Source organism: Dryobates pubescens, chromosome 1 (genome assembly GCF_014839835.1).
Source record: "Dryobates pubescens isolate bDryPub1 chromosome 1, bDryPub1.pri, whole genome shotgun sequence".
In the NCBI taxonomy this organism is placed as follows: domain Eukaryota; kingdom Metazoa; phylum Chordata; class Aves; order Piciformes; family Picidae; genus Dryobates; species Dryobates pubescens.
This window is the reverse complement of record NC_071612.1, coordinates 63,519,103-63,545,373: the sequence shown is the minus strand read 5'-3', so window position 1 is coordinate 63,545,373 and position 26,271 is coordinate 63,519,103. Positions and strand designations below refer to the sequence as shown.

The 26,271-nt window shown below is 46.7% G+C and overlaps 1 protein-coding gene across 1 annotated transcript in view; it reads right to left on the bottom strand.

The window, feature by feature from the left end:
* Positions 1-21,275, bottom strand: part of STAB1 (stabilin 1) — a 67,875-nt gene extending 46,600 nt beyond the window's left edge. The window contains exons 1-12 of the mRNA XM_054167236.1: positions 20,973-21,275; positions 15,477-15,613; positions 13,441-13,556; positions 11,709-11,794; positions 10,456-10,525; positions 9,465-9,560; positions 8,937-9,053; positions 6,835-7,031; positions 6,499-6,632; positions 4,847-4,974; positions 2,165-2,256; positions 522-644 (exon numbers count right to left, since the gene is read on the bottom strand). Of these exons, the coding sequence (XP_054023211.1) occupies positions 522-644; positions 2,165-2,256; positions 4,847-4,974; positions 6,499-6,632; positions 6,835-7,031; positions 8,937-9,053; positions 9,465-9,560; positions 10,456-10,525; positions 11,709-11,794; positions 13,441-13,556; positions 15,477-15,613; positions 20,973-21,053 (1,377 nt within the window). The 5' untranslated portion in view covers positions 21,054-21,275. The remainder of the gene's footprint in view (positions 1-521; positions 645-2,164; positions 2,257-4,846; positions 4,975-6,498; positions 6,633-6,834; positions 7,032-8,936; positions 9,054-9,464; positions 9,561-10,455; positions 10,526-11,708; positions 11,795-13,440; positions 13,557-15,476; positions 15,614-20,972) is intronic.
* Between the last annotated feature and the right edge of the window lie 4,996 nt (positions 21,276-26,271).

Genomic DNA, 26,271 nt, shown 5'->3' with positions numbered 1-26,271 from the left:
GAAAAGTGCAGGATGGAGAGAGAATAGTGGATGCTGGAAAACATGAGTCAACTGAAAAAGGGGAAGAGGGGAAAAAAAAAGCCTTACATATCAGAACATAATGATGAAAGACTCTTTGCTAGGACAAGTAAGAAAAATAAAATAGAAAGAGGGAAAAAGGAAAAGAAGCAGAGAACATATTCAGCATGTGGCTATGTCCAAGCACACAATCTCCAAAGAGAAGCATTCAGTCTGAAGAGAGACTGTGCTGCCTCCTCCACGTCAGCCATTGTAGCTGCCAATGTGTAGGCAAAGGCTCTATTCTCCAGAGCATGCATACAAAGGAGGAAAGATCATTCCCAAGTCAGATTCTGCTTGTCTGCAAGACGTAAAAAGTGGTTGCTTGGGATAGCTGATCTTAAATCCCTGTGCTTTGGACTCCACAAAGGAGCTTGTTGTTCTGATGGAAGAAAACTGCTCAGGACGCAGTCTGCCCTACAGGAAAGCAGCAGTCCAGGACTTCAGTTCAGGAGATCCTTTACCTGCCTAGTGAACATTAGCTGATGTCCTGACAAGGTCCATATAGTCTTGGCTTTTACCATGTCTTCTATCATATGCAGCCCAGGAACGATATGCATTCTGCACAATTGCTCAGCAGTGGTGTCCTTTGGGGAACAAAGACCATATATATGGAAGATCAATGACACATTCTCTCAAATACCTCATTTACTGCAAGAGCCAAGACATTGTCTTCCCTCCAGCTAACACACTGAGAAGTCTTTAGCATAAAAGATGGAGCTTCCCTCTTCATTTTGGATCTCTGGAGTAGCACTGTGGCAAGTCTTTTGCTTGTTAATGTACACATTCAAACCCAGTGAGACTGATTAACCTGCAAGTGACTCTAGATGAATCCCCTGCATAGGCATGAATCCTCTGGACCGGGATGAATCCCCTGGACCTGAACAGTTTTAAAACCATGCTTGTGTGCTCCAGATTATAAACTGTGCTGAAGCAGCCCAGACACAACCTTTGTTTATGTTGGGCCATGCAGGTGGTGCAAACTGCTGAATTTGCATTTAGATAACTCAAGGGAGTTTCCTGATCTATTCTCTATGCATACAGAAGTTACCATGATGCCCCTAGGTGCAGGGTCTGACTTGGGTCAGTGGAAACCTCTGCTCAACAAGGTAGAAGGAGGCAGCTCACATCCCTGGCACTTGTGGGGGGTTAGGAGTTGCTCTCTAGACTCTACATGAATGAATGCAGCTGTGTACATAACTTTGCTATCAAGTAAAGGAATGATGTTTCTAAACCAGCTGGAAATGTTCAAATGAGGTTGGTCTAGGAGTTTATTGTTGAGACCTATTTATTTACCTTCTCATATCCAAGTGCCAGCTGAAACACAACAGGCACCTTGCATGCAATTAAAATCCCTCCTGCACGACCTGCATTTGTAGCTTGTGTGCTGATTTTTAGCTGTCTTGGGAAAATGCCTCATGTATGTTCTCATCTTAATGGTGGATAGTATGGGCTGAACTGTGCACAAAAAGGCTACTTTTAATGAGCCAGACTTAATTAAAAAATATGTTTAAAAAAATATAATCAAATCTGATCTGCAGGACCTGCTTGCTGAAGCTTAGAGTTCTCAGTCTCTTGTCCTAGCTCCCACAGCAGATTTCTCCACATTTACTATCCCCATTAATAAAATGAGCTTTTCTCAAGAAGAGAATGGATCAAAAAAGCCAAAAATGGATCTCAAGAAGAGAATGGATCAAAAAATCCAATCCTTTGATACAAATCTCAGCCTCTTTCTGAAAACCTTACCCTCAAGCAGCGAAAAGCCAACATGAAGTTTAAGAGCAGTCACACACACGCAGGAGTTTCAAGCTTTACATGAAGAATGGCCAGAAAAACTTAACACTTCCTGGCATGAAAACCAAACAAATTCTGTCCACGTTGGAGAGAGAGATAGAGGCTTTAAAAATAATGTGAGGGATGTAACATCCTCTGTCAGACAGCAGCTCAACCAGACAATGAAGTCTTCCCCAGAGATTTCTCCTATAAATACTGTCATCCACAGTTCCTCTCTCATGTGTATAGCAATTTTTTTTTTACAGGCTGCAGAACTCAGGCAGAAAATAATCTTTAGGCAGGAAAAAAAATTGCTGAAGCCAAGAAAACTTACATTAAATTCCATTCTCTCATGAATGGGAAGAAGAGACGGGACAAAGACTGTGAAAGGCCCATGTTTGGTCAGAAGCATTGAGCAACCAGCAACTGCAAAGAATCACAGAATCACAGAATCACCAAGGTTGGAAGAGACCTCAAAGATCATCGAGTCCAACCTGGCACCACAGACCTCATGACTAGACCATGGCACCAAGTGCCACATCCAATCCCCTCTTGAACACCTCCAGGGATGGTGACTCCACCACCTCCCTTGGGCAGCACATTCCAATGGCAAACAACTCTCTCTGGGAAGAACTTTCTCCTTACATTGAGCCTAAACTTCCCCTGGTGCAGCTTGAGACTGTGTCCTCTTGTTCTGCTGCTGGTTGCCTGGGAGAAGAGACCAACTCCCTCCTGGCTACAACCTCCCTGCAGGGAGTTGTAGACAGCAAGAAGGTCTCCCCTGAGCCTCCCCTTCTCCAGGCTAAGCAACCCCAGCTCCCTCAGCCTCTCCTCACAGGGCTGTGCTCAAGGCCTCTCCCCAGCCTTGTTGCCCTTCTCTGGACACATTCAAGTGTCTCGATGTCCTTCTTAAACTGAGGGGCCCAGAACTGGACACAGTACTCAAGGTGTGGCCTAACCAGTGCAGAGAGTGGCAGTGTGAAGTGGTGTGGCAGTGTGAAGTGGTGTGGTAGTTTTAAGCCATGCCTTTACAATTTTTCACAGGCCTTGAACAGAATGTAGTACAAATGTAAATAAATCACTATTGGGTGCAAAAAAGGAAAAATAAGATAATGCTAAACAATCCAACTGGGGAGAGCTCTGCCATAAGGATTTAGTTCCCAAAACAATTTCCCTCTCTTCTTGCTTCTTCACTCTGGGAGAGATACTAACTCGCTTCTGTTTGACCTTGGCTGCATCGTTTTGGCTAAGTCTAATGTCCCTCTGCTCCTTTCTCTTCTCCCTTTTGTACAGGGGTGGGGTGCAGAGAGGGAGAAGCTAGTAGCTTCCCCTGGTCTTTGACCAGGGGGGTTCTTGTGCTGTTCATTATTTGTAAATACCTTTAAATATTGTAACTGCTGCATATTTTGTCCATATTCATTGCATTTCATTGCAGATTGCAGTTTTGCTTGTAAATACAGCTTTCATTTGCTTCCAGCTGAGCTGGTCTGGCAAATTTAATGTTTGGGGGTGAAATTTCAAACCACCACAAGTGGTTACTTGGCCTATGGTATAACTCCAGCAATAATGATTACTCTTGTGAACAGCCCACTTCAATCTACCCACTTTTAGCCTGGTGCAAGTAACTTGTGCTTGTTTACAAGGAATCAGAGGGAGCTTGGCATTGCTATCCAAGCCCAAAGGGTTTTGCTATTAGTTTTAAGCACCTGCCCACAAGATGTCTGAAGGACTGCTGGTGACTATGGTCCACTTTGAATCACTGTTGAAATCTGGCAAATACTGGTAATAATTTTGTTCCCACATACTTACTACCTTGTTCTCTGTCTTCCCCTTGAAACAACTAATTTTCAGCTGTCATCAGGATTTATGGAGGCTAAATACTTCTTAAGAAGCTGCTATGAACCCCAGTTGACAGCCTTCACTCAATAGTCAGTGGCCCATTGGCAAAGTCTACATCAGCTAAGGTCATTAAGTCTACTGCACAGGAGTTAGGAACCCAAAGATCTTCATGCAGGTGTCCATAGCACAGATCATTATGGAAATCATTATGGAAAAACTGAGTGTTAACAACGTAGATGTGTAGCAGGGATGAGCATTCAAAAATGCTAAACTGAGCTTAGCCCTGTCTGTGCTCCTGCCAGGTTAGTGGAGATAGAGAACTGTGGAGAGAATGTCCTGGAGAAGGTATCTAACCAAAATATGCTTTGGCATGGTCTCATTCTTTCCTTGGATTATGGCGAGGCAAAAATTAAGCTTTGTGGCTATCACTCCCAACACTTCCAGTACATGGGTTCTAAACCAGTCTTCTATGCTTTGCCAAGCAATTCCTCACTCAGAAACTACCACAGTATACAAAACAAAGCCTTTTCATCTCTACAGAAGCCACTCACACATGCCTGCTGGCAAGGAGGCTGTTTAAGAAACTCTTCACAATGAGTGTGATGGAGCACTGGAACAGGCTGCTCAGAGAGGTTGTGGAGTCTCCTTCTCTGGAGACTTTCAGAACCCACTTGGATGCATTCCCGCACAGACTACCCTGGATGATCCTGCTTTGGCAGGGGATTGGACTTGATGATCTCTGGAGGTCCCTTCCAACCTCTAATGTACTGTGATACTAAGTAGAGGAGCCATGGCACATCAGCCTCAAGCATCACTGCATCAGCTGAGAGTTTGCTGTGCCTTCAACATAGATACTGCAAGCAGAGGCATGATGGTGGTTTGATACAAAGGGTTTGAATCACACCTCCAAGGCACATTTTCCTTCTTCTGCTGTATGGCATTTCCTTCATCAGGACCGTCAAATACCTCACACTCCTCCACACTGCTCTCTGCAACAACCTCCTCAATTCACCACCCAGAAACAATGTGTGTTCTGAGATGTGGTGTGTTTAATCTTGCAGCCCCTGGTCATACATTGTGAAACAGACCCACTCTGTGGAAGGCCTTTAGCCTTCCTGACATGCTCTTGTCGCCCACACAGCCTCCACCCCTCCAAGCAAATTCAAAAGACATTTACCAAACATTTTCCTGGCGATGTTTAACCTCCTAGTGAACCTTCCTCGGGAATTGAGCTGATTTATCTCACCCAAGAGGTCTTTATAGCAGCTTCTGCCGTCTCCAATTTCTCCTTCTCTACACACACAGCTAAGAGATGAGAATGAAACAAACCAAATTGTTATCAAACAGCTGGCAACACATACAGCAAAGGTGAGGAGAACAACATGTCAGTATCCACACTTGAAAGACAAAGCCCAGCTTTGAGGGGTAGGTAAGAGCTTAGTAACTTCTGCCTAAGCTCAGTGACAGGAAGAAAGAGATATAAACTTCTGGAATGCAGGCAAATTTGGACCTACCCAAAGAGAATGAAGATACTTCCTCAGATACAATCACCATGAGGATTCTCTGCTTTAGACATCAAGGTGCAGCTAGACATAGTGTAGCTATCAACACCTATCTAACTGGATATTCAGTCAGCCCCAGTCATTACAGCACCTGAAAATTAGAGCTAATGTATAAAAAAACCCCACAGAGTAAGTGAAAGTCTAACAAGCAGCTCCTGTGTGACCCCTCCAGCTTCGGTGAGAAGTGCCAGCTCAAGGACATCAGTTGGATAGGGTTCGTCTTAGACTTAACGAGGGCCTAAGAGAGGCTAATGACTTTTCCAGAATAGCTTATCTGCATGTGAAAATCTCTGTCCTGATTCACACGGATTTACAGCCCTTACTCACAAACTACTTAACAGCACTGCCCTTTAACCATGTGTTTTTTCCGTTTGGGTTTTGGCCAGGTATTGGCTCTGCTCCTTCTGTTTCAGGGATTCAAAGACACGCAGCACGGGGAGGATCTGACACTCCTCCAGCCTCAGAGGGCTGAGTGCCAGCTGCTAGGGAACAGGCACACTAAGGCAGGGACTGTGCTGAACGCTGCGTCCTGCACTTCGCTGCCGTATCCTCAGAGAAGAAAGCCATTGCTTCAGGTCTGGCCTGGGGCACACAAAGCATGGGTGGACGCAAACAGTTTTAGCAGCACTTGAGAAGGAAAGGTCAAGGAGCTATGGCTGCTCTTTCCCTCTGCAGTACTCAGAGAAGCTCCACCTTTTCTTGGTGACACACGAGACCCCCAGTAGAGCTGCCTCTGGTATTTGGGAGGCCATTGCACAAACCTGATCCTAGATCTGGCAATAGTTCCCATCTATGGAGTATCAGCTTCTAGGTGGTTTGCTCCAGAGGGCTGAATGAGGTCTGTCTCTTCCCTCAACTTCCCTGTTTCCCATCAATGTGCAACTCTTATTAATTTCTTGCTTACAAGCCTGAGTGGAAGGACTTAGCCCACGGAATCACATGTGAGCAAACAAAAGGCATACACTGATTATTAACTGTTAACACCCTTCCAATACCACCAACTGGGGGAACTGCATCTCCAGTTCACATCACAGCAGACTGTGCTGCCCCAGATTGAAAGTTTCTCGTGGCCCACATGCCAAAATTTACTAGGACTGGTGCAAAAAATCTTTACTTTTAACAGGCTTGTTACAAACAGGCTCTTCTCAAAAGCTGACTCCAGCCCATTCTCCTTGGTTAGCTTTCAGTTTCTTCAAAACTCAGCTCATCCCAACTCAGTTTGCACTCTGGCTGCAGAATAACCTTCTTTCATAGCAATCTGGCTTACCTAGGATGCCCCTGGGAATTAATTTCACACTTGGCAGTTAGGTCACAGAAATACTGCCGGCAGTCGCTGGGAAACACCGAACACTCAGATGAAGACGTTCTCTTGCTCATCCCAGGCTTGCAGAGACAAGATGCCTAAGGGAAGGCAACACAAGAGTTACAGAGCTGCATTCAGCATGCCTTACCCAAGTTGCCCTATGGAAGAGCCGCCTGGTTTCCCTGCTCAAAAACCTAAGGTGAGGAGAGCAGATGTGATCAACACAACGCTGAGCTCCCCTGAAGAACTTCTCACCAGGCCACGTCTCTCGGGCTGCTGGTGTGCTGTCACTGCCCTTACCTCTCCCGGGCGTCTGTAAACACAAAGGGTGGAGTTTTCTGGACAGCCTCCGTTGTTGTCAACGCAAGGATTTATGGGCTGGCAAATCCTCCCATCTCCTTGGAATCCTTCTTTGCAGGTGCACTGATACTTTTGTGGTCCAAGAGCCTTGCATTCAGCAAAGGGGGAGCATGGAGAAGAAGCACAAGAATCCTGAGCTGCAGTTAAAGAGGGGAGAAATGAGAGTGACTGGATTTCTGTTTCCAGAACGGCATTTCCTGCAGCACAGCAGAATGCAAAACGCCTGGAAGGTATCAAGTACAAGGAATTTATTCTGTTAAGCTTCTAACATTTCCTAGGGAAGTAAAAGCATTTCAGATAGCAGCTGTTTGGAGGTTTTTGGTCTGAGGAAATAGGATGACACACTTCATAGAATCACAGAATCGTCTGGATTAGAAGGCACCTCCAAAGGCCATCTAGTCCAAACCCCTCTGCTGTCAGCAGGGACATTCTCAACTAGATCAGGTTGCCCAGAGCCCTGTCAAGCCTCACCTAAAGTATCTCCAGGGTTGGGGCCCCAACCACCTCCCTGGGCAACCTGTTCCAGTGTTCCACTACCCTCACAGCAAAGCACTTGTTCCTAACATGCAATCTAAATCTACCCTTCTCTAGTTTGAAGCCATTGTCCCTTGTGTTTTCTGCTACTTCAGTAACAGAAGTACGAGTAAGAGAGGATGCTTGGATTTACTGCTGGATTTCCATCACACCTGAGGCTGTATGAAACTGCAGTTTGGTCAGCAAAAGCTGCAAGGAACCAGTGAAACTCCCTAGGCATGTGCATCTTACTGACTTTCTCTTAGCAAAGCTAAGAGGTTAGAGAAGAAATCCTCCAATTACACACTTCATTAGTTAACCTGGGACAGACTCACCAACATCCCTTTGTTGCAGCTATTCAGTACATACTTCTAAGCAAGTGCTGGATGCATCCTGCAACTTTAATTAATGTCTTGCTTTCAGGACTAAGTGAGAAGAGACCCAAAAGCTCTTGGTCTTAAAAGGGATTCCTAAAAACCAGGCTCTTAATCTTCTGCAGTGAGGTAAGTGTTCTATTCACAGAATCAATGTCAGAGGCTGGAAGGGACCTTGAGAGATCATCCAGTCCAACCACCCCTGCCAAAGCAGGATCACCTATACCAGGTCCCACAGGAACTCATCCAGGTGGGTCTTGAATATCTCCAGAGAGGGAGACTCCACAACTCCCCATGGCAGCCTGTTCCAGTGCTCTGTCACCTTCACAGTGGAATAATTCTTCCTCCTGTTTCCATGGAACTTCCTCTGCCTCAACTTCCCCCCACTGCCCCTTGTCCTGCCACTGGGCATTGCCAAGCAGAGCCTGGCTCCATCCTCTTGGCACTCAACCTTTATTTGTTTATAAACATTAATGAATGAGGTCACCTCTTAGTCTCCTCTTCTCCAAGCTGAAGAGCCCCAGCTCCTTCAGTCTCTCCTCATAAGGAAGATGTTCCACTCCCTTTATCATTTTCATGGCTCTGCGCTGGACTCTCTCAAGCAGTTCCCTGTCCTGCCTGAACTGAGGGGCACGGCACTGGACACAACATTCCAGATGTGGCCTCACCAGGGCAGAGTAGAGAGGGAAGAGAACCTCTCTCAACCTACTGACCACACCTCTTCTAATACAACCCAGGATACCTTTGGCCTTCTTGGCCACAAGAGCACATTACTGGCTCATGATCAACCTTTCATTCACTAAGACCCCCAGGTCCTTTTCCCCTTCACTGCTCTCTAGCAGGTCAGTCCCAAACCTATCCTGGTTCTTGGGGTTGCTCTTTCCCAGGTGCAAGACTCTACACTTGCCATTGTTGAACCTCATTCAATCTCTCCCTGCCCAGCTCTCAGCCTGTCCAAGTCCTGCTGAATGGCAGCACAACCCTGGGGTGTGTCAGCCATTCCACACAGTTTGGTGCCACCAGCAAACTTGCTGACAGTGCTCTCTGTCCCCTTGTGCAGTGATCATTCACAGTGATCCAATTCAGCTGAAGATGCCAGTGCAACAAGATTTTTCCAAACAGGAGATCATTTAAGGTCCCAGTTGAGTTTCCCACCTTGGCAAGTGCTCCCAGTCTTTGTGTAGCCCAGCTTGCAGTCACATGTGGCTGTCCCATCTCGTACCACACACTCGCTGTTGGCCTCACACGTGATGCCTTTGCAGAGAGGAAGCTCTGGAATCACAAAGCAAAGAGAGCTTCCCTTTGAGCATGCTAGGTGCTGCTGGGAGACACAACTTACTTGACAAAGAATACTTGGAAATTAAGGCAAATGAGGTTTCCAGAGGCCCCCAAGCTGGCAGAAAAGCCAGAAGATAAAGTGTAGGTAGTCAGATCCCACAAAGCTCAGAGAGGTGAAAGGATCTATCTGGTTTCCACAGAAAGAGATGGAATATCTTGGCCACTGTCATGGAATGAGGAGCAGATTCCAGCTTTCTGCTCTGTCTAGCTCTCCAGTGCTCAGATGATCTTTCTTCTACCTTTCCAAACTCTTCATTGCCCCCCAGCTCCTTTTGGGACACATGCATCCAAGCCCACATCATAGCTTAGCCCTAAGAGCCCCTCTGCAGCTACCACTGTGTTTACCTTGGTCACACCTGGGGCCTGTGTAGCCTCCATAGCAGGTGCAGCTTCCATTCCCTGTGACACCGCTGCTGCATTCTCCGTGCACGCAGTCACACACTGCAAAGGAAGTCCAGACAAACCTGACCTTCAGCTACAAGGCAGTGCACAGGGCTCCAGTGCACTGAACAACTGCCCTAGGACTTTGCACCTTCATTTCCCACCAATAATCCACAACAAATGTGGCTCCTTTGAAAACCAGGCCCTTGCCAGGAGCTTGCAGAGGGCAAACTATGTGTCCTGTGCTCAAGCAGACATTGTACCACCCTGTAAGAAAAGCCTTGAATGCAACACCTGGACCAGCTTTTCAGACATGTGTTTTAACTTGCCAGTCCTCTGAGGCTCCTGCACTCAATGTGGAAGGAGTGTTATGAGAACTTACCACATCTCTGATCCTAGCATTGGTGGTCTTGGTGGTCTTTTGTGAACACAGCCACCAAGATCGCACCTACATCACAAACAAAGGATAACAAAGGAACCAGGAGCTGGACAAAAGGGCTCCTTCAACAGCCAGACTGTGCTGGTCATAAATTGCTTCCAGAAATAGCATACATGAGAGAGCAGCACTGTGCCTATTGATTTTGTAGGGAGGGGCAACAAGGAAGAAACTGAGAGACAAGCAGGGTAGGAGTCTGGAAGACACTTGGGAAAGTGGGTGTGGGTTGCTTCAGGGGTGTAGGTGATAGCCTGGGCAAAACCAGAGAAGAAACTGGGATGGTCCTGCTAAGGGTAGAGAAATATTTACAACAGGAACAACGGAGTGATTTGAGTGAAAGACAGAAGCATTTGTCTAATGGGATAGCAGGGAAAGGTACAAAGACAAAATGCCAGGACACCTGCTCTTGAACACTGCCAGCTGGCATCTTCTTCTCTCCAGTAATCTTCCTCACTCAGCCTCCTCCTTCCTTGTTCTTAGTTACTTTGTGGAGGTTTCACCTGAACCACTCATCCTTACCTGACTGACAGTCTGGGCCAAAGCGATTTTCATCTCGACAATTCTGGCAGGCAAAACCACTGTACTGCTCCTGGAACCACAGAATCACAGGGGTTGGAAAGGACCTCTGGGGATCATCTAATCCAGGCCCTCTGCCAGAGCAGGTTCACCTAGGGCAGGTTGCAAAGGGCCCCCAAATGTCCCAGTTATTTCTTTCATCATTGTGCATTGTTCCACACATCACCACAGTTCAAAGCCTCTCCCCATTTCTGATTTGCTGTTGTAGTTGAAGGAATACAGTGAAGGAAACTGATCTGTTCATGGCCCTACTAGTACTAACCAGCCCCAGAGTGCAAGCTGACACACAGAGGGCATGCAAAATGCCAGCAAAACTCTGGTGGGCGTTGAGGAAACACTGTCCTGATCACAAACACTCAGGAATGTGCCAGCTGGCTTCTGGCACCCCTCTGAATAAAGAATTTGGGATTCACTAATGGCAGTGGGACTCTGACATTGTTTTTCCAGGCATTGGGGAACTAAAGTGTATGTTCTAATTGATGTGAAGTTCTTTGATTTAGATCCAAAATCCACTTTTTCCCCCCGCCCCCCCCCCCCCCCCAAAGAAGGGCCTAAAAAGTAGGATTTTATCTCACAATGCTAATAAGTAAAGAAACTGTAAAAGCCTACAGCTCACAAAAAAAGCTTCAAGGCTGGCACTGATCCATTAGACTAAGGTTTTCTGAACCATTGCTCCATATGATTCAAATGTGCAAGAAGTGTTGCTGCTTTTGGTGTACAAAGTCTGGAGCTGTAAAGGGAAGAAGTAAACATCTGCCCTAAGTTCTCTTTCTGGTCTCTCCTTTTCCTGAGAGAGGATTTGCCTACCAAGGTGCAGAACCAGTTCATCTGGGGGGGTGGTACAAGATCCAAGTCTGGACAAGGTGCAGTGAATTAAGAGCCAAGTATCTCAGGACTTCTTGCAGTCACAGACAGACACTGATTATTTCAGCTGCTCAGAGGGTTAAGTTCATGTCATTCTTTCTTCATTTCCCCCTAGAGACCCCTCCCAACTCCACACCTCAACAATAACGTCTTGGTGTTATTGCAGACCACACCAACCCTCCAGGAAAACCACAGGCACTGATGCTGGAGTGGAAGAAGCTGCTAATGACCTCCCAGGCAGAAGGGCAGCTTTCATCCAAAGCATCTACACAGATGCTACACAGCTTCCTCCAAACAAAGCACATTACCCTCAGAATAAATCATGCACTCACCTTGCAGGTGCAGGTCCCATTCCGCTGAATGCCATCCAGGCATGTCCCATGGCCACTGCAGGGATTGTCAGAGCCACCTGGACACTCTAGCAGGCAAGAGACAGGCCAGACAAGCTTGGATTGAACAACCAGTGTTGGATCCTCATTCCTCTTTCCTCTTTCCCCAGGCATTCCAGATGTGCAAAAGCAACGGCCTCTTCACCAGCAAAGTCCCTGCCTGCCTACCCAATACACCTAATGCTGGCACACAGCTGGTGGAGATGACCAGGAGGGGCATCAAGGAGCAATTTGGCTGCTAGGACAGAGCAGCCATTTATTAAAACTCTAAGAAAAAGTCCCAGCAGCTCGTAACTAACAGAATTACAGCAAAGGCACTGAAATATGGTTTGAGCTGGAGCCACTGCTTTCAGCATGAGTGAGAGGCAGTATCAAACATCTGAGAGCAGTTCTGAAACTCAGGACAGACAGAAACCTGCTTTGCAAAAATGCTGAGCATTGTCAGCTCTCTCTGACTTCATGAAGAGCTGGAAGTATGCTCAGAAAAACATGGGGCACACGTGTTTGGACCAGGGAGCCTTTAAGTTCTGGGGACTATTTCTGGTCATTCAAGGCATGTAATTCTTCTGACAAAGCCAGCTGCTTATTCAAACCATTTTGTGTGAGAACAGGGTCAAGCACTCAAAAATCCCATTTGCTGCAGGACTGGAAATATCCCAGCAGTCAGTTGCATGATGTTGATATGGACATGCTGGAAGGTGTCCAGAGAAGGGCCATGAGGATGAGCAGAGGGCTGGAGCACCTCTCCTATGAGGACAGACTGAAGGAGTTGGGGCTGTTCAGTCTGGAGAAGAGAAGGCTCCCAGGTGACCTAATTCTGGCCTTCCAGTATCTGAAGGGGGCCTACAAGAAGGCTGGGGAGGGACTGCTCAGGATGTCAGGTAGTGATAGGACTAGGGGGAATGGAATGAAGCTGGAGGTGGGGAGATTCAGGCTGGAGGTGAGGAGGAAGTTCTTCACCATGAGAGTGGTGAAGCCCTGGAATGGGTTGTCCAGGGAGGTGGTTGGGGCCCCATCCCTGGAGGTGTTTAAGCCCAGGCTGGACGAGGCTCTGGCCAGCCTGATCTAGTGTGGGCTGTCCCTGCCCATGGCAGGGGGGTTGGAACTAGATGATCCTTGTGGTCCCTTCCAACCTTGACTGATCCTATGGGAAGTGTTTAGTTTAGTAGGTCTTGCTCTGGGATTTTTAAGACAAGGAAAAGCCAATTCTCAGTCCTTGGCCTAAAGCTGAGTGGGAGCATTGGGACAGTCAGTTATTTTCACCTTCTCTTGGAACTGCTAAGCATTTTCTAACTCCAGACTGTACAGCAGAGCATGTGGCACATGCACTGCAGACTAGAGGGACATCAGAAAGAAATATCTTCCTCTTCCTTTGGAAACTTTCTTAAAGAGGAACAAAAACATCCCTTTCCAAAAGCTTATTTTTAAAAAAGAGACAAAAGGAAGTTCCACCACAGGGGGTTATGTTATGTGTTAAATGTAAGAGGGCTCAGCTCATCTAAAGCAAAGGGATTCTTTCCCCATTATATTCTGAGCCTCCCAGACAGAAAATGCAGATCTTGTGTTTGAGGGATAATGAAAATCAATCCCCTTGATGCATATTTAATAAGGCTTATTAAAACTGGTTTGACTTATTCAACAGCTCGAGAGGGTGGGAGAAAGAAGACAAACTCACCATAACACTCTGTGCCCCAGAATCCTGGACAGCATCTTTTCTCCTCAATTTCCTTCTTACAGATGTGATGGCATCCTGGCTGGGAAAGGATATTTTCTCCTAACTTGACAGTGAATCTTAAAAAGAACAATCCCAGACTCGTGATTACAACATGAACACACCACATGCCTGCTGGGGGTCTTTCTGAGCAATCACTCTGCTGTGCCCTGAGCTCTGAAGGGAGAGAAGGACTCTCATTCCCTGGGCACAAGAATTGGCCCTCGGGTTATGGCTTCTCTAAGGATGCCCACTGACCTGAGACTCAAAGATTGGTTGTAAGGAAACTGCCAGGGACTGCCAGGCAAAACATTGGGCAGTCTGAGGGCATCAGGAGAGAAGCCTTAGACAGCATGGAAATAATGTCAGGATCTTCAGGGTGACACAGCATTTAACTTCCCAACTAAAATAACTGTGCAAGAACAAAATCTCTTTGCAGGACTTGTCTTTTTTTTGCCATTAAAGTTTTCTTTATCCATCATGGCTGAGATGATGGACCTTTAAATTAATGGCAGGACACTGTCTCAAGCTGCACCAGGGGGAGTTTAGATTGGATATTAAGAAGAATTTCTTTACTGAAAGAGTGGCCAGGCATCACAGCAGGCTGCTCAGGGAAGAGGTGGAGCCCCCATCCCTGAAGGTGGTCAAAAAACAAGTAGATGGGATGTGGTCTAGTGGTCATGGTAATGTGGAGTGGACTTGATGATCTTAGAGGTCTTTTCCAACATTAGTGATTCTATGAAATTTGGCTTTAATATCTGTGTTACTCACAGACTCTCTATTCAATTTTGGCCAAATTCCTTTAGATCTCCAAAGAAGCAACTCATTTGCAACCCTTAATCCGTCACTCCTGCACAGAGGGTGAGCCCTTGGTGGCACTGGCTCTTGTTCTGCACGTATGCAGTAGAGAACTATTCTTAGGACTGTCCAACAACCACCACAAGAGCAGCTAGCACTTTGAAAAGCTGCATACACTCATATTGCTCTTACATTTCTTTTTATTTTTGGAACCACATCCTTCCCAAAAGGAACTTGGAAATTGTCTTGATAGCACTGCTGTGCAGGCTTCGGTCTGAGTCCTCTGCGTGTGGCCGTGCAAAAACTGCTACCAACTGCAAACCTGCGACGGCTATTTTGGAGTGTTCCAGTGGAACAGTGAAGCCCAGCAAGCAGCAGACAATGGAGCTATATATTAGCAGCTGGCATTCACTGCTGCACAGACATGCAAACAATAACCTATAGTGCTTTGTTTTTTAAAAAGCTTCCTGGTAAATCCAGTTTTCCTTCGCTCATTTCCTATTAGAGTCGGGCTCAGCAGAATGAGAGCAGGGAACACATGAACAAGGGATTGTCATAAAGCGAGCGAGGAAGGGAAAAAGTTCAGAGGGTTATTGCTGGAAGCTGGGAGGATAGACAAGGGGAACTATCATTATATTATTTTCCTAATGATCCACTGTGGAGTTGTGTGTCTGAAACAGGTTTCTGTGCTAGCCAGACCTCTGTTAAGCTGCTGCAGGAGGATGAGCGAAGTCAAGTTGGTTAGGGTAAATGAGAGGTAACGATCACGTCATTTGTTCTGTGCATATTGAACCCTGAGGCCAGCAAAAAGACCTTGGGATTTTCGAGGAGACAAAAGCAACGATAATAGGGGCCATAAATGCCTTTTTATGCACCTGAAAACAAACCTCTTTGGATCTTTATAGCCCAAAACACACATGTGTTCTCCTGAAGGCATATACTCTACTCCTTGCTGTGGTGGTTTGAAAGGAAAGGCTCTGCTTTCCCTCCCCCACTGAGAAAGAGACCACGGCTAAACCCAGTCGGAAAAATGAGATTATATTTTACAAGGAAACAGATTCTATGTAACACAACAAATACAGGTAAATATTTTACAAACATTTAGCCAGTGTGCCCCTTTCTTAAAGGCACAGCGTCAAACGGCCACACTTGCACAGCAAAGCTGCAGCACAAACTTAACAGGGTTAAGAAATAGGTCTTACCTGCAGTCCCTCACTCCTAGTCCTTGGGTGGTCTTCGACCAGCCTCTTGGACACAACATTTTAGGTGCCACAGCACAGGAAGTACACGCTGTGTTTGTGGTGAACATCGTCTTGATGTTGCATCGCATGGATTTTAACTTCAACAGAAAAAAAACAGAATGGAAATAAGCCCCAGGTGAAAGTGTTCGCCTTGCCACTCATCCTGCCAACCTTTAATATCTCTAGCAACATTGTACCATTCCTCAGACACCACTGGGGAGGGCAGTGACCAGCACAGCTGCTGGGGGGTACACCACGCACTCACACGGCCCAGGCTATCTCATTGCACGGCTGCCTGCTGCTCCTCTTCAGTCTCAGCTAGAAGGCAAGAGGGCAGGCCACAGCAATCTTATCTCTCCTCTGCACCTCACAGCAAAAATTCTAACCATCTCTAAAATAATCATAACTCTGCACTGGTAACGTAAGCTGATCTTTGACAAACATCTGGTAGGGCTACGTGAGGACAAACCTGAAGTCAATAACCCTTGCCAGAAGACACTGACTTTGAGATCCCACACAGCCTTTCTCTCCTCCATGCCATTGCTGTGATGGAGTTCATTGGTGGTTTCTTTGCTCTTTCATGGGTCTGAAGAACCAAATGCTTTAGCTCAGTCTATGTCCCAGAGCCCAGGAGCTGCCCACACAAATACTTCTCCTGTCAGTTCTCTTTGACACAAGTGAGAAGGGTGTAGGTTAACAAGAGAAGTGCTCTGCACCTCTCTGACCACCTAGATGGCCCTTGGTGCTTTGATCCCAAGTGTGAAGAACTTGGGAAGCACTGCAAGAAGTTCAGGTAGAAGAGTTTGATGACTCACACGGCTAGTGACAAATTCAGCATGAGCCTGTCCACCCAACCGGAATAATTTTAGGGGTTCAGGTTTCCTCTGTACCCAGGGGCTTTTCTGTACCCCTGTACCCATTAACACTGCCTCAGAGCAAATCAGCAGCAGCAGCCTATGGCAGTTTGTCATGATTTTACCCTGAGAGCAGTTTCTTGGATTTCTAAAGTCCTGCAGTAAAGCAGCTGCACAGAACCCTCTTTGCTCATTTTAAAACCAGACAGCATTTGCCATTGATGGTGGCAGAGAAAAGCTGGGAGGCATGAGCTGTATTTGCCCCAAAAGGTCACTGGCTGGAAAAAACCCACACAGCTCACATCAACTGTGCCTCCACAGGCACTGTATTTTCTAAAAATAAAAACATTAGATCAAATTTTGGGAGGAGGCCTTGATCTGGGATTTTTTTGAGCCAACCCTGCACAATGCTGTTAATGCAGCAGTTCTCCCATGCCCAGAACGCCTCGTTTCGGATTTCCATCGGCAATCTCAGCTTTGCTTCCTCTGAACTTAAGCTTGGATGCATACATTTGCCTCAAGGCAAGGGAGGAAGTCCATGGCTTCCCATCAGTTATCAACAGCTCAGGAAGGCCCTCCCACATGATAACCAGAAGCCTCTGTCAGGAAAACCTCCTGAGAGATAACCCCTAAGTCCCAGGTCCACAGGGAGATCTTCCTGGAATGTTTTCCTGACTCACACCCATGTTCCCTCTGCCTAGAGCTGGGCTTTTTCTTGCCTCCAGTGGTCCTTCTTCTTCAGCTACCCATGCAAGAACACTGCTCAATGAAGAAAGTGATTTCTGGGCCTGTGGCTGCCCTTCACATGGATATCAGTTTCTAGTTGTGCATCTGGAGCTTCCTTTACCGTGCAGTAATCTCTGCTTCCTTTGGTGGCAGAATCTCTAAGGAACCTGCTGTGTCAAGGCCTCCCTTGCCACATAAACAGCTCAAAGCCAATCTGAGATCCACCCAATCCACCTTTCCTAATATTTTTTTTCATCAGGAGGAAGATCAGCTTTGCTGTTCCTCACATTTTCACTCCACTGACACAAAGTACAGCCAGGGATTTCCCATTTTCCAAGGAGCAAAGCAGAGAAGGCAGCCAATATGGATGGACAAATGAGGTGCTATCTCCACAGTAAAAGACCAACAGTGTCATTGTGGGGTGGAGAAGAAGTCCATCCAACCAGCTGATTCAAGTACAAATGAGGACTCCATATTAAAGCTCAGCTTTTGAAAGGAGCCAGTTGAAGCATAGCATGTGGGTCTGTCAGAATGGAACCTCTCCTGCTTTTCTAGTCCCAGCAAATCTCAGCTTCAACCTACACTGGGTCAATGGTTCAGAAAGAGGAAAGGAAAGGGAAAAACAGAGGTGGACACCTATCCATGAGTTAGCATTGTCATAATTACCCCACAAACCTTTATCAGGTGTCTGAGCTGTACAAAAAATACCACCCAGCAGAGCACAGAACACATTAAAGCTCTCCAATCTTCTGTTTAATCTCCACTTCCAGGCATCAGGAGTTGGCTGGCAGCAGATAGAGTTGGGCCACCGAATGTGTTCTCTGTCATGGTGGTGGAGGATGACACCATAACTCACATATTATTCCACATTATTCCTTTCTCTTCCCTTCATCACTGTGGCTCCATTTCTAAATGGAGATGGACACCAGGAGAGGAGAAGGGTTGTCATTCCTCCCTGTTGGCATCTTTAATTACTTGCAGGCCTCTAAGAGAGGATAATGACTGTAGATTCCTCCCTACCCTACCTTCCTGGGACACTTCATGAGCTTTAGGCAACTTTCCAGTAAGATCTTCCTCTTTTTCTGAGGAAAGATGCTTGTGTCAGCAGCAGCAGCAGGCAGGGGAAAAGAGGAAGAAAACAGCTGTGTGGAAAACAATAAAAAAATATATTTCCCTTCTTATTTGAGTGACAGAACTGATGAAGCAGTCATTTTCTGGAGTGTTTTGCTTCTTAGAAAAGCAGAAGAAGGAATCAAGGGACACAACTGCAACAATTTGGATACTTGAATTTTGGAGGGGATGAAAGGCAGACAGGAATTTGAGTCAGAGCTGCCTCCTGGGACACAGCCTCATGGAAAACAATGATGCACTGCTCCCTTGGGCTCACCTATGACCACTCATTCCATGTTTGAAGGTGCTGATTGAAGCAGCAGTGAGAGGGAATTTGTACCCCTGTGATGCAGCAATGCTGCCTGGTGGGCCACGAGTCAGCGTGGTGCATGGTGGCTGTGCCAGGGAAAGGGGGTGTGAAAGTCACCCTTCTGATCAGGTGATGCGGTGAGCCTGGGCTGTGTCACACTTTGGGTGCAAAGCAACCTGCTCCAAAATTAAAGGATGCTCTTAAAGCAAAAGACATCTAGCTGTAGCTAGAAATTAAGGGCCGGGGTGCCTCTATCCACACTGAGCTCTGTCTGCCAGGGCTGGACTCTGCTGTCTGCCTGCTCTCAAACCCTTGCATGTGCATGAGCAGCCACTGCCCTCTGTGCATAGCTGAGACATCTCTGAGCTTCTGGATGCTGCAGTGCTCCCCTCCCTCCTCTCACTCTAACATAGATGCCCCTCACTTCTCAACTGCCTATGTTTCTCTGATTGCATCAAGAGAGTAAGCTGGGGAGGATTTATTTTGTTTTAAGGACTAGTTTAAGTCCTCTCATTTTCACCTTTTATCTTTTCCTCCCTAGCTCGCACACAAATCCTTCTGTAGGGAAAAACTCAAGAAAGAAAGGAAAACATATTTGGACGTCAGTGCTGGGCTCCAACCATCCTGGGGCCAGTTCTAGAAACAGTCATTATCAAATGAATCACCAAGTTTCCAGTGAATTTGCCCTTTACAAAACACATGTTTGAGTCATTATAAGCATCTATCTACCTTCCCAAGAAGCTCTCTGTAACACTTTTAACTGCACAGACTCCTGGACACACAAACCTTTCACGTTTGTCCAAGCAACTCGTCAGCCTGAGGCTGAGCAAGCAAACTCACAGATCACATAACATAAGACCTGTTATTGCCCTGGTGTTTCTCACCATTTCAGCTGCAGAGCACTGGAGGCAGAGGCATGCAGAGAGCAATCCCCTCATTTCTCACCAGCACAGCCTGAGACTGGACTGCTCTCAGCAAGCCAGCGGAGGCCTCTTGTGAAATCACAGCACTTCTATTGCAAATGGATCCAAAGGCCCCAAACTATCAGACAAGACTTCTTTGGACCCTTATTTTTCCTTACCTCCCATTAGAACCTTTCAATGTGGGAATCTTTTGGGGAAAAAGCCCCCAACTCTAAAAGGGAGTTATTTTTGCTGGATTAAACAAACTACTCCAGAGGTGATTCAAAACATTTCGCTTCTCTGTGAGCGAGGACTTGTTACCTGGTATTTTAATTGGTTTACACCAAGCCAGACAACTCAGGGATTACAGAAACTAAGTGTCTCAAAGTGAAGGGACAGAGATTTCCACCTACAGCAGCTGAGGATGTGAGCCCCAGCCTCTGAACACACAACCATATTAAGAACCCTTCTGCTTGGAAACCATGCCTCCAGACAAGCAAAAATCGCCAGTAGAGACAACTTCTACACATTTGTGCTCAAGTCACCTCAATGATCCTACAAATCCAAAGGCTCCTGAGGCCCTTACCTTATTTGAATGCTTACTAGTCATTAATGGCCCTTTTGTGAAAGGCTCTAAGCAAAGGCTTGCACCCAAAGCATCTTTCCAGTGCTGCTTTTTGTGTAAGAAGTCTTTCAGATGAACCTGCCTTGACACAGGTCTGTGTGCTCCCCATAAGGACCCTCTGCCATTCAAGCCAAGACCACCTTTCCATAGCCCATATCCCCAGGGAATAAGGTTTCCAAAATGCCTCTCAGACTCTGACTTTGTAGGTCAGTTCATTTTTCCAGCAGCAGGCCACAAAAAGGGGGGTGGCAGAAAATGATGCAGTACGAATTAGAGCGAATTCTAGCCTGCAGACACTGGGATGCCTCACCACGGAGCCTGGAGAACAGATCTGCAAAGGCAGCATCGACTCCTCTAGCTGCTGCTGCACACACAAAGGGAGACAAAGCAGGCAAGGGAGGAATGACAACATTGAAACAAAACGGAAAGTAATCCTCGCTCCTCACTGGCAGTGAAATGTACTTGAAACAAAGGTGTCCAGCCTGCTGCAAAGCAACAGTTTGATCAGATTTAACAAACCAAACCAAAACACCTTTCAATAACGTTCTCCTGGGAACTTATGGTCCTGTTCTCTTGCATGCTAAGCTCCCATCACCTGTACTGAACACAGCTGGAGGCAAAGATGCTGAGCATATGCCTTTCATGTAGCCACTTTGGAGGTCAGTGCTGAGCATAAGTACAATTTTATTCTCATCTAAACGTCCAGCAGCTGCCTTCAGCCTTGTTTTTAGTTCCTCAGGTTAGATTACACACATACTCACACATCAGCAGATACCTTAACAGCCCTAAAGTTTCACCATGGGTGATATCCTGCACCTAAGTAAATGCAAATGAAAAGGGGAGTTTTGGGGAGGAATATTTAATAGCACCCAACCTTCCAGACCTGAAGAAACGCTCAATGAACATCTAAAGAAAGACTCCCAAACTTACCTTCTGGCTCTGGCAGTCAGCTGGGGGAGTGAAGCATGCTGCTAAGAAGAAAAACAACAAGCCAGGAGGATGCATGTTCATGATTCCACAGGCAGGACCCTTTCCACAGAAGGGGTGGTGATAGAGGCCGAAACTTCTGTAAGAGAAGACCGCCTACGGAGAGTCAGATCCAAGACAAACCAGAGGTTAAAAGGAAACAGGGAGAGAGCATTTTCACACTGTGCTCTTTGGCTGCAGAGCCTTCAGAAGTGGATCTGCTGCTTCTAGTGTTACATCTGAACCGATATCACCTTTTTCTTTCTTTCTATTCTATTTTTTTTGTTGTGAAGGCACAAGCAGGACTCCTTAGTAAAAGGCTCACTCAAAACAGGAACATCTACGGATTTCCTCTTACATATCAGTTCAAAACAGAAGGAAGGAAATCCTTAGTTTTCAACTAATTGGAATGAAGAGAGGTTAACTGTATGCTTAACTGCAGGCAAATCCAAATCGGCCAACTTAAATACCACGAATGCATGAAGGGTCAGTTCACTTCCCCTGGCCACTGGTGTTAGTATAGTCACAACACCCCGCACAGAAGATAGAACAAACCATCACTTATCCCACACGAGCTAAGCAATGCCAGTGCTGTGCTGTGCTTCAGAGCAACAGTGCAAGCACTTTGAGTCAGTCAATCAGCCACTTTGAGTGGGCTTTGAAATCTGTTGCATATTCTCTGAAATCATTGGAGCTCCTCAGCAAGAGGAGCATCGCATTTCGCAAGTGCCATGGCAGCGGTGATGAAAATCATCATTTCCCAAACACTTTGCTGACAGCTTAATGAATCCAAGGAGCACTTCCTTAGCACTCAGAGCGGGAAGGTCCCAAAATGGGATTTAAAAAAAAAAGGCATGCTAGATGGAGGTGTGGTAGAATAGAATAGAATAGAATAGAATAGAATAGAATAGAATAGAATAGAATAGAGTAGAATAGAGTAGAATAGAATTAACCAGGTTGGAAAAGACCTTTGAGATCATCGAGTCCAACCCATCATCCAACACCATCTAATCAACTAAACCACGGCACCAAGCACCCCATCCAGCCTCTTCCTAAACACCTCCAGTGATGGGCACTCCACCACCCTGGGCAGCACATTCCAATGGCCAATCACTCTTTCTATGAAGAACTTCTTCCTAACATGATGATATCATTTATCTTCTCCTTTTGAACATTACAAACATCCAATAAATTATTATTGACAGATCTGACATAAACTTTGTCTCCCTGTGCTGCCAGGACAACCCACTGTACTGTACTGGTCTAACCCACTGTACTGTACTGGTCTAACCCACTGTACTGTACTGGTCTAAGGACTGCTTCCATTAGTAACAAATCCTGCTGAGCAATGAGAGATCATGGAGTTTTTGAGCCATTGATAGCACATGAAGGTGCCCACATCAAACCAGGATAAATCAGAACCTATTCCTGCATTTACATAAATAGTTGAAAGAATGCCACTTCCCCCACCCTGCACACACAGAAAGGTACAGGTAGTGACACACAAAACACGCAAGAGCTGCTGCTGTACTTACTAGCACCGCTGACTGTGCTTCACCTCTTCCTCCATCCCACAGCCACAGGCAGCATGATGAGCAGCCAGCACTGTTATATACCCTGCACCAACAGGAAGCAGATAAGGCACACAACCATCCACTGCCACCCATGGCAGAAGTACCAGCCCACAGCTCAATCTGACCACTCACACAGAATCACATGGAATCAACCAGGTTGGAAAAAACCTCAGAGATCATCAAGTCCGACCTATTGCCTGATACCTAACACATCCTGACAGCTAAACCATGGCTCCAAGAACCACATCCAATCCTTTTTTGAATACCTCCAGGGACAGTGACTCCACCACCTCCCTGGACAGCACATTCCAATGGCCAATTACTTTCTGTGGAGAACTTTCTCCTCACCTCAAGCCTAAACTTCCCCTGGCACAGCCTGAGACTATGTCCTCTTGTTCTGGTGCTAGTTGCCTGGGAGAAGAGACCAACCCCCACCTGGCTACAACCTCCTTTCAGGTAGCTGTAGAGAGCAATAAGGTCTCTTCTGAGCTTCCTCCAGGCTAAACAACCCCAGCTCCCTCAGCCTCTCCTCACAGGGCTTGTGCTCAAGACCTCACACCAGCCTCATTGCCCTTCTCTGGACGTGTTAAATTGAGGAGCCCAGAACTAGACACAGTACTCAAGGTGTGGCCTAACCAGTGCTGAGCAGAGGGGCAGAATGACTCCCTTGCTCCTGCTGGCCACACTATTTCTCATGTGGGCCAGGATGCCATTGGCCTTCTTGGCCATGTGGGCACACTGCTCCAGGACAATTGCAGTCCTGGGACCATTGCTGCCCAATGGACAGCCACTCTTTCGGGGCAGAGGGTTCACGCAGCTCTGGAAACCATCTGGCACCTTGGAGATCTGTGAAATGAGGCAGAGGCAGCATAGCTCAGACTGGTTCTGGTGAGATGGCAAAGTCACAAATGGACAGTGGGGACATTTATATAGAGAGATGCATTAGAATCATAGAATGAATGCATCAGGTTGGAAGGGATCCTCAAAGGTCATCTTGTGCCACCTCCCTTCCAACCTGTGCAATGCTTTCCTTACCAACAGTCATGATACCAGACTGCCCGTGCAAACAGAGCAATGAGACTGCTTCTCTGCTCCATGCTGCCCGTGAGGCAGACACAGCTAGAACAGGCAGCCCCCAAGGATGTTAGCTGCTTGTTTGTGGGTTTGCCAAGAGCTGGCTGTATGACACAGAGAGTAAGTTGCCAGTACTGGACATCCACAGATAGCCAATGAACTTTTAAAGTGAAAATAGCTTAGCCTGAGACACTTGAAGAAGCATAAACACCTTGACATGAATCTGCAGACAGTTGGCTCAACACTGAAAGTGTTGTAGAGGAAAAAAAGGTACACATGGACTGCTTCCAAGGCTTTCCCCTTGTGCTTATCATCACTGTATCTCACCCACTGCAAGGAAAGGAGGATGGGAAGTGAAAAAGGCTGAGTGAAATTCCTGTCTGAACTCACTAAATCAGATTCACAGCAACATCAAGAGGTTTGCAGCAGGATCAAACGGTTCCCAGCCAGTTCCTTATCAGCCCATACTTCATTTAAAGGCAAGAACTACAACAGCAATAAAGAGGGAGAAAATGTAAACAGGGAGTAGTGTCATTGTAGAGCAGCACAGCACAAGCTGAAGAATCAGGTCACCTGTCAGCAAATGCTGCTTTCAGATCAAGTGGCACAGGCAGAGTGCTTCAGTCACTGAGAGAACAGCAGTTGACTTTGCTGATCACTGCTGCTGGACCTGGAACACCAAAACTGGCAGCAGCTTTGGATCTCTGTGACCCTGGGAATTAGTAAGAAGGTGAAGCACCAACCTGCCTCCAAATTAATGAGCAGCCAACAGCCATTAACAGTATCCAGCACAGAGTGGAAAGGTGTCAACCTACTCACAGCAGCACTGCAGATGGCAGTGTCATCATAGCTGGCCACACTGGTGTGGAAACAGCACAGGGAACAGAACTGGGTGAAATAACCACAAATTACTGCTCCACTTCCACTGTTTCTGTTCTCTTCTGATAGTAGGGCTCTTCCTAGGCAGACAGATGGATTTTCTCATGGATGACATCAATAAAAAGCTTATGTCTTAGAGGCAAAATGCCTTGGGTCAGTGTTTTGCCTGACACCACTGAAAATTGTTGATGACTAAAACCCCTCAAGTCCCTCACTCATTTCTAGACGAGATGCTGATGCGCACAGGTATCTGCACAAAGCATTTCAATCCCCCAAAGTCCCACTGAGAAAGACACTGAGATGTGACAAGAGAGCTCAACTTTTGATTGCTCCTAAACTGTCCAGAATTTATAGAAACACCCACCAGGGCATTGAGAATGGAGCCACGAGACTTACTGTGTCACCAGCAATTAAAGGAGGATGTCAGACAGGAAAACTTGGGGGGGGCGTGGAAATCTTTGTAAGGATGATCTGACGACAGAGCATGCAAATGGCTCTGTGCAGGTTTCATTCATGTCCTGCTCAATGTTTGATTAAATCAGGCTTGTGCAAATTCAGTTTTAAAGCACGTGGCAGGAGTTGTCAGCTGGGGACCAGTGGGTTTGTACGTGAGCTGTAGCACATGGGCTTCTGCTTGGTTTGGAGAGGTTCACTTACCAGTCAAGTGTCTCCTGCCCACACGGCAGCTGGAGGCTGGTTTAGCAGTTGAAGCAGATATGGATCTCAGAAACATCATCTTTGACTCCTGGCCCTGACACAGATGACTTCTACAAAGCACTGATAATGCACTTTGTGCTCTCAGGCTCCCAGCTCACCAGCAACAGTGCTCAAAATTCTTTCCTCACTTAGTCTTTTTAGTTATGTGTTGAAAGGCTGAGTCCTCTAAAGGGGATGGTAGGGTGTCAGGTAATGATAGGACTAGGGGGAATGGAACAGAATTACAAATGGGTAGATTCAAATTGGATGTTAGGAAGAAGTTCTTCCCCATGAGGGTGGTGAGACACTGGCACAGGTTGCCCAAGAAGGTGGTGGAAGCCTCATCCCTGGAGGTTTTTAGGGCCAGGCTGGATGTGGCTCTGAGCAACCTGATCTCGTGTGAGGGGTCCCTGCTCACAGCAGGGGGGTTAGAACTGCATGATCCTTGGGGTCCCTTCCAACCCTAAAAAGTCTATGATTCTAAGAAATCTAAGAGCTGATTTATTTTTTTATTGTCTGTGAAAACATTAACAGCCAGGGATGGGGAAAAGTACTGCTCAGAACTACTCGACCAGTTCCCTGGGTAAAGGCAAAGGATACAGCTAGGAACCCTTCCAGCCTCCCTGCCTGTGGCTGCATTTTAAGTTGCTGAGTCACCAGCCCGTCTCTGTAAGTGCCTGCAGCCCTGCTCGGCTTAGGCAATTTCCTGCCATTGAAATCTTTTGTTTAAGCAATCTTGACAGAAAATATTGAGTCCAAACAAATTTTTTACCATCCAGGCTACCTTGCCCCACAGCTTCTCTGGGAGCGGACCACTTGGCTACAGCCACAGAGAGAAACAGCCTCACCTTCTGCTCTTCTGGGAGAGAACATCAAGTTTCTTAGCTCTGCCCCACAAGGGTGTCAGGAGGCAGGGAGTCCAGAGAGGCACTAGCAAAGGGTTAAACAGGCCACGCCAGCAGTGCCCGTGTGGAGGAAGCAGAGCAGCTGCACCACAGCTACTGAACGCACTGGGGAGGCTCTCGCTGGAGTGGCTAGGA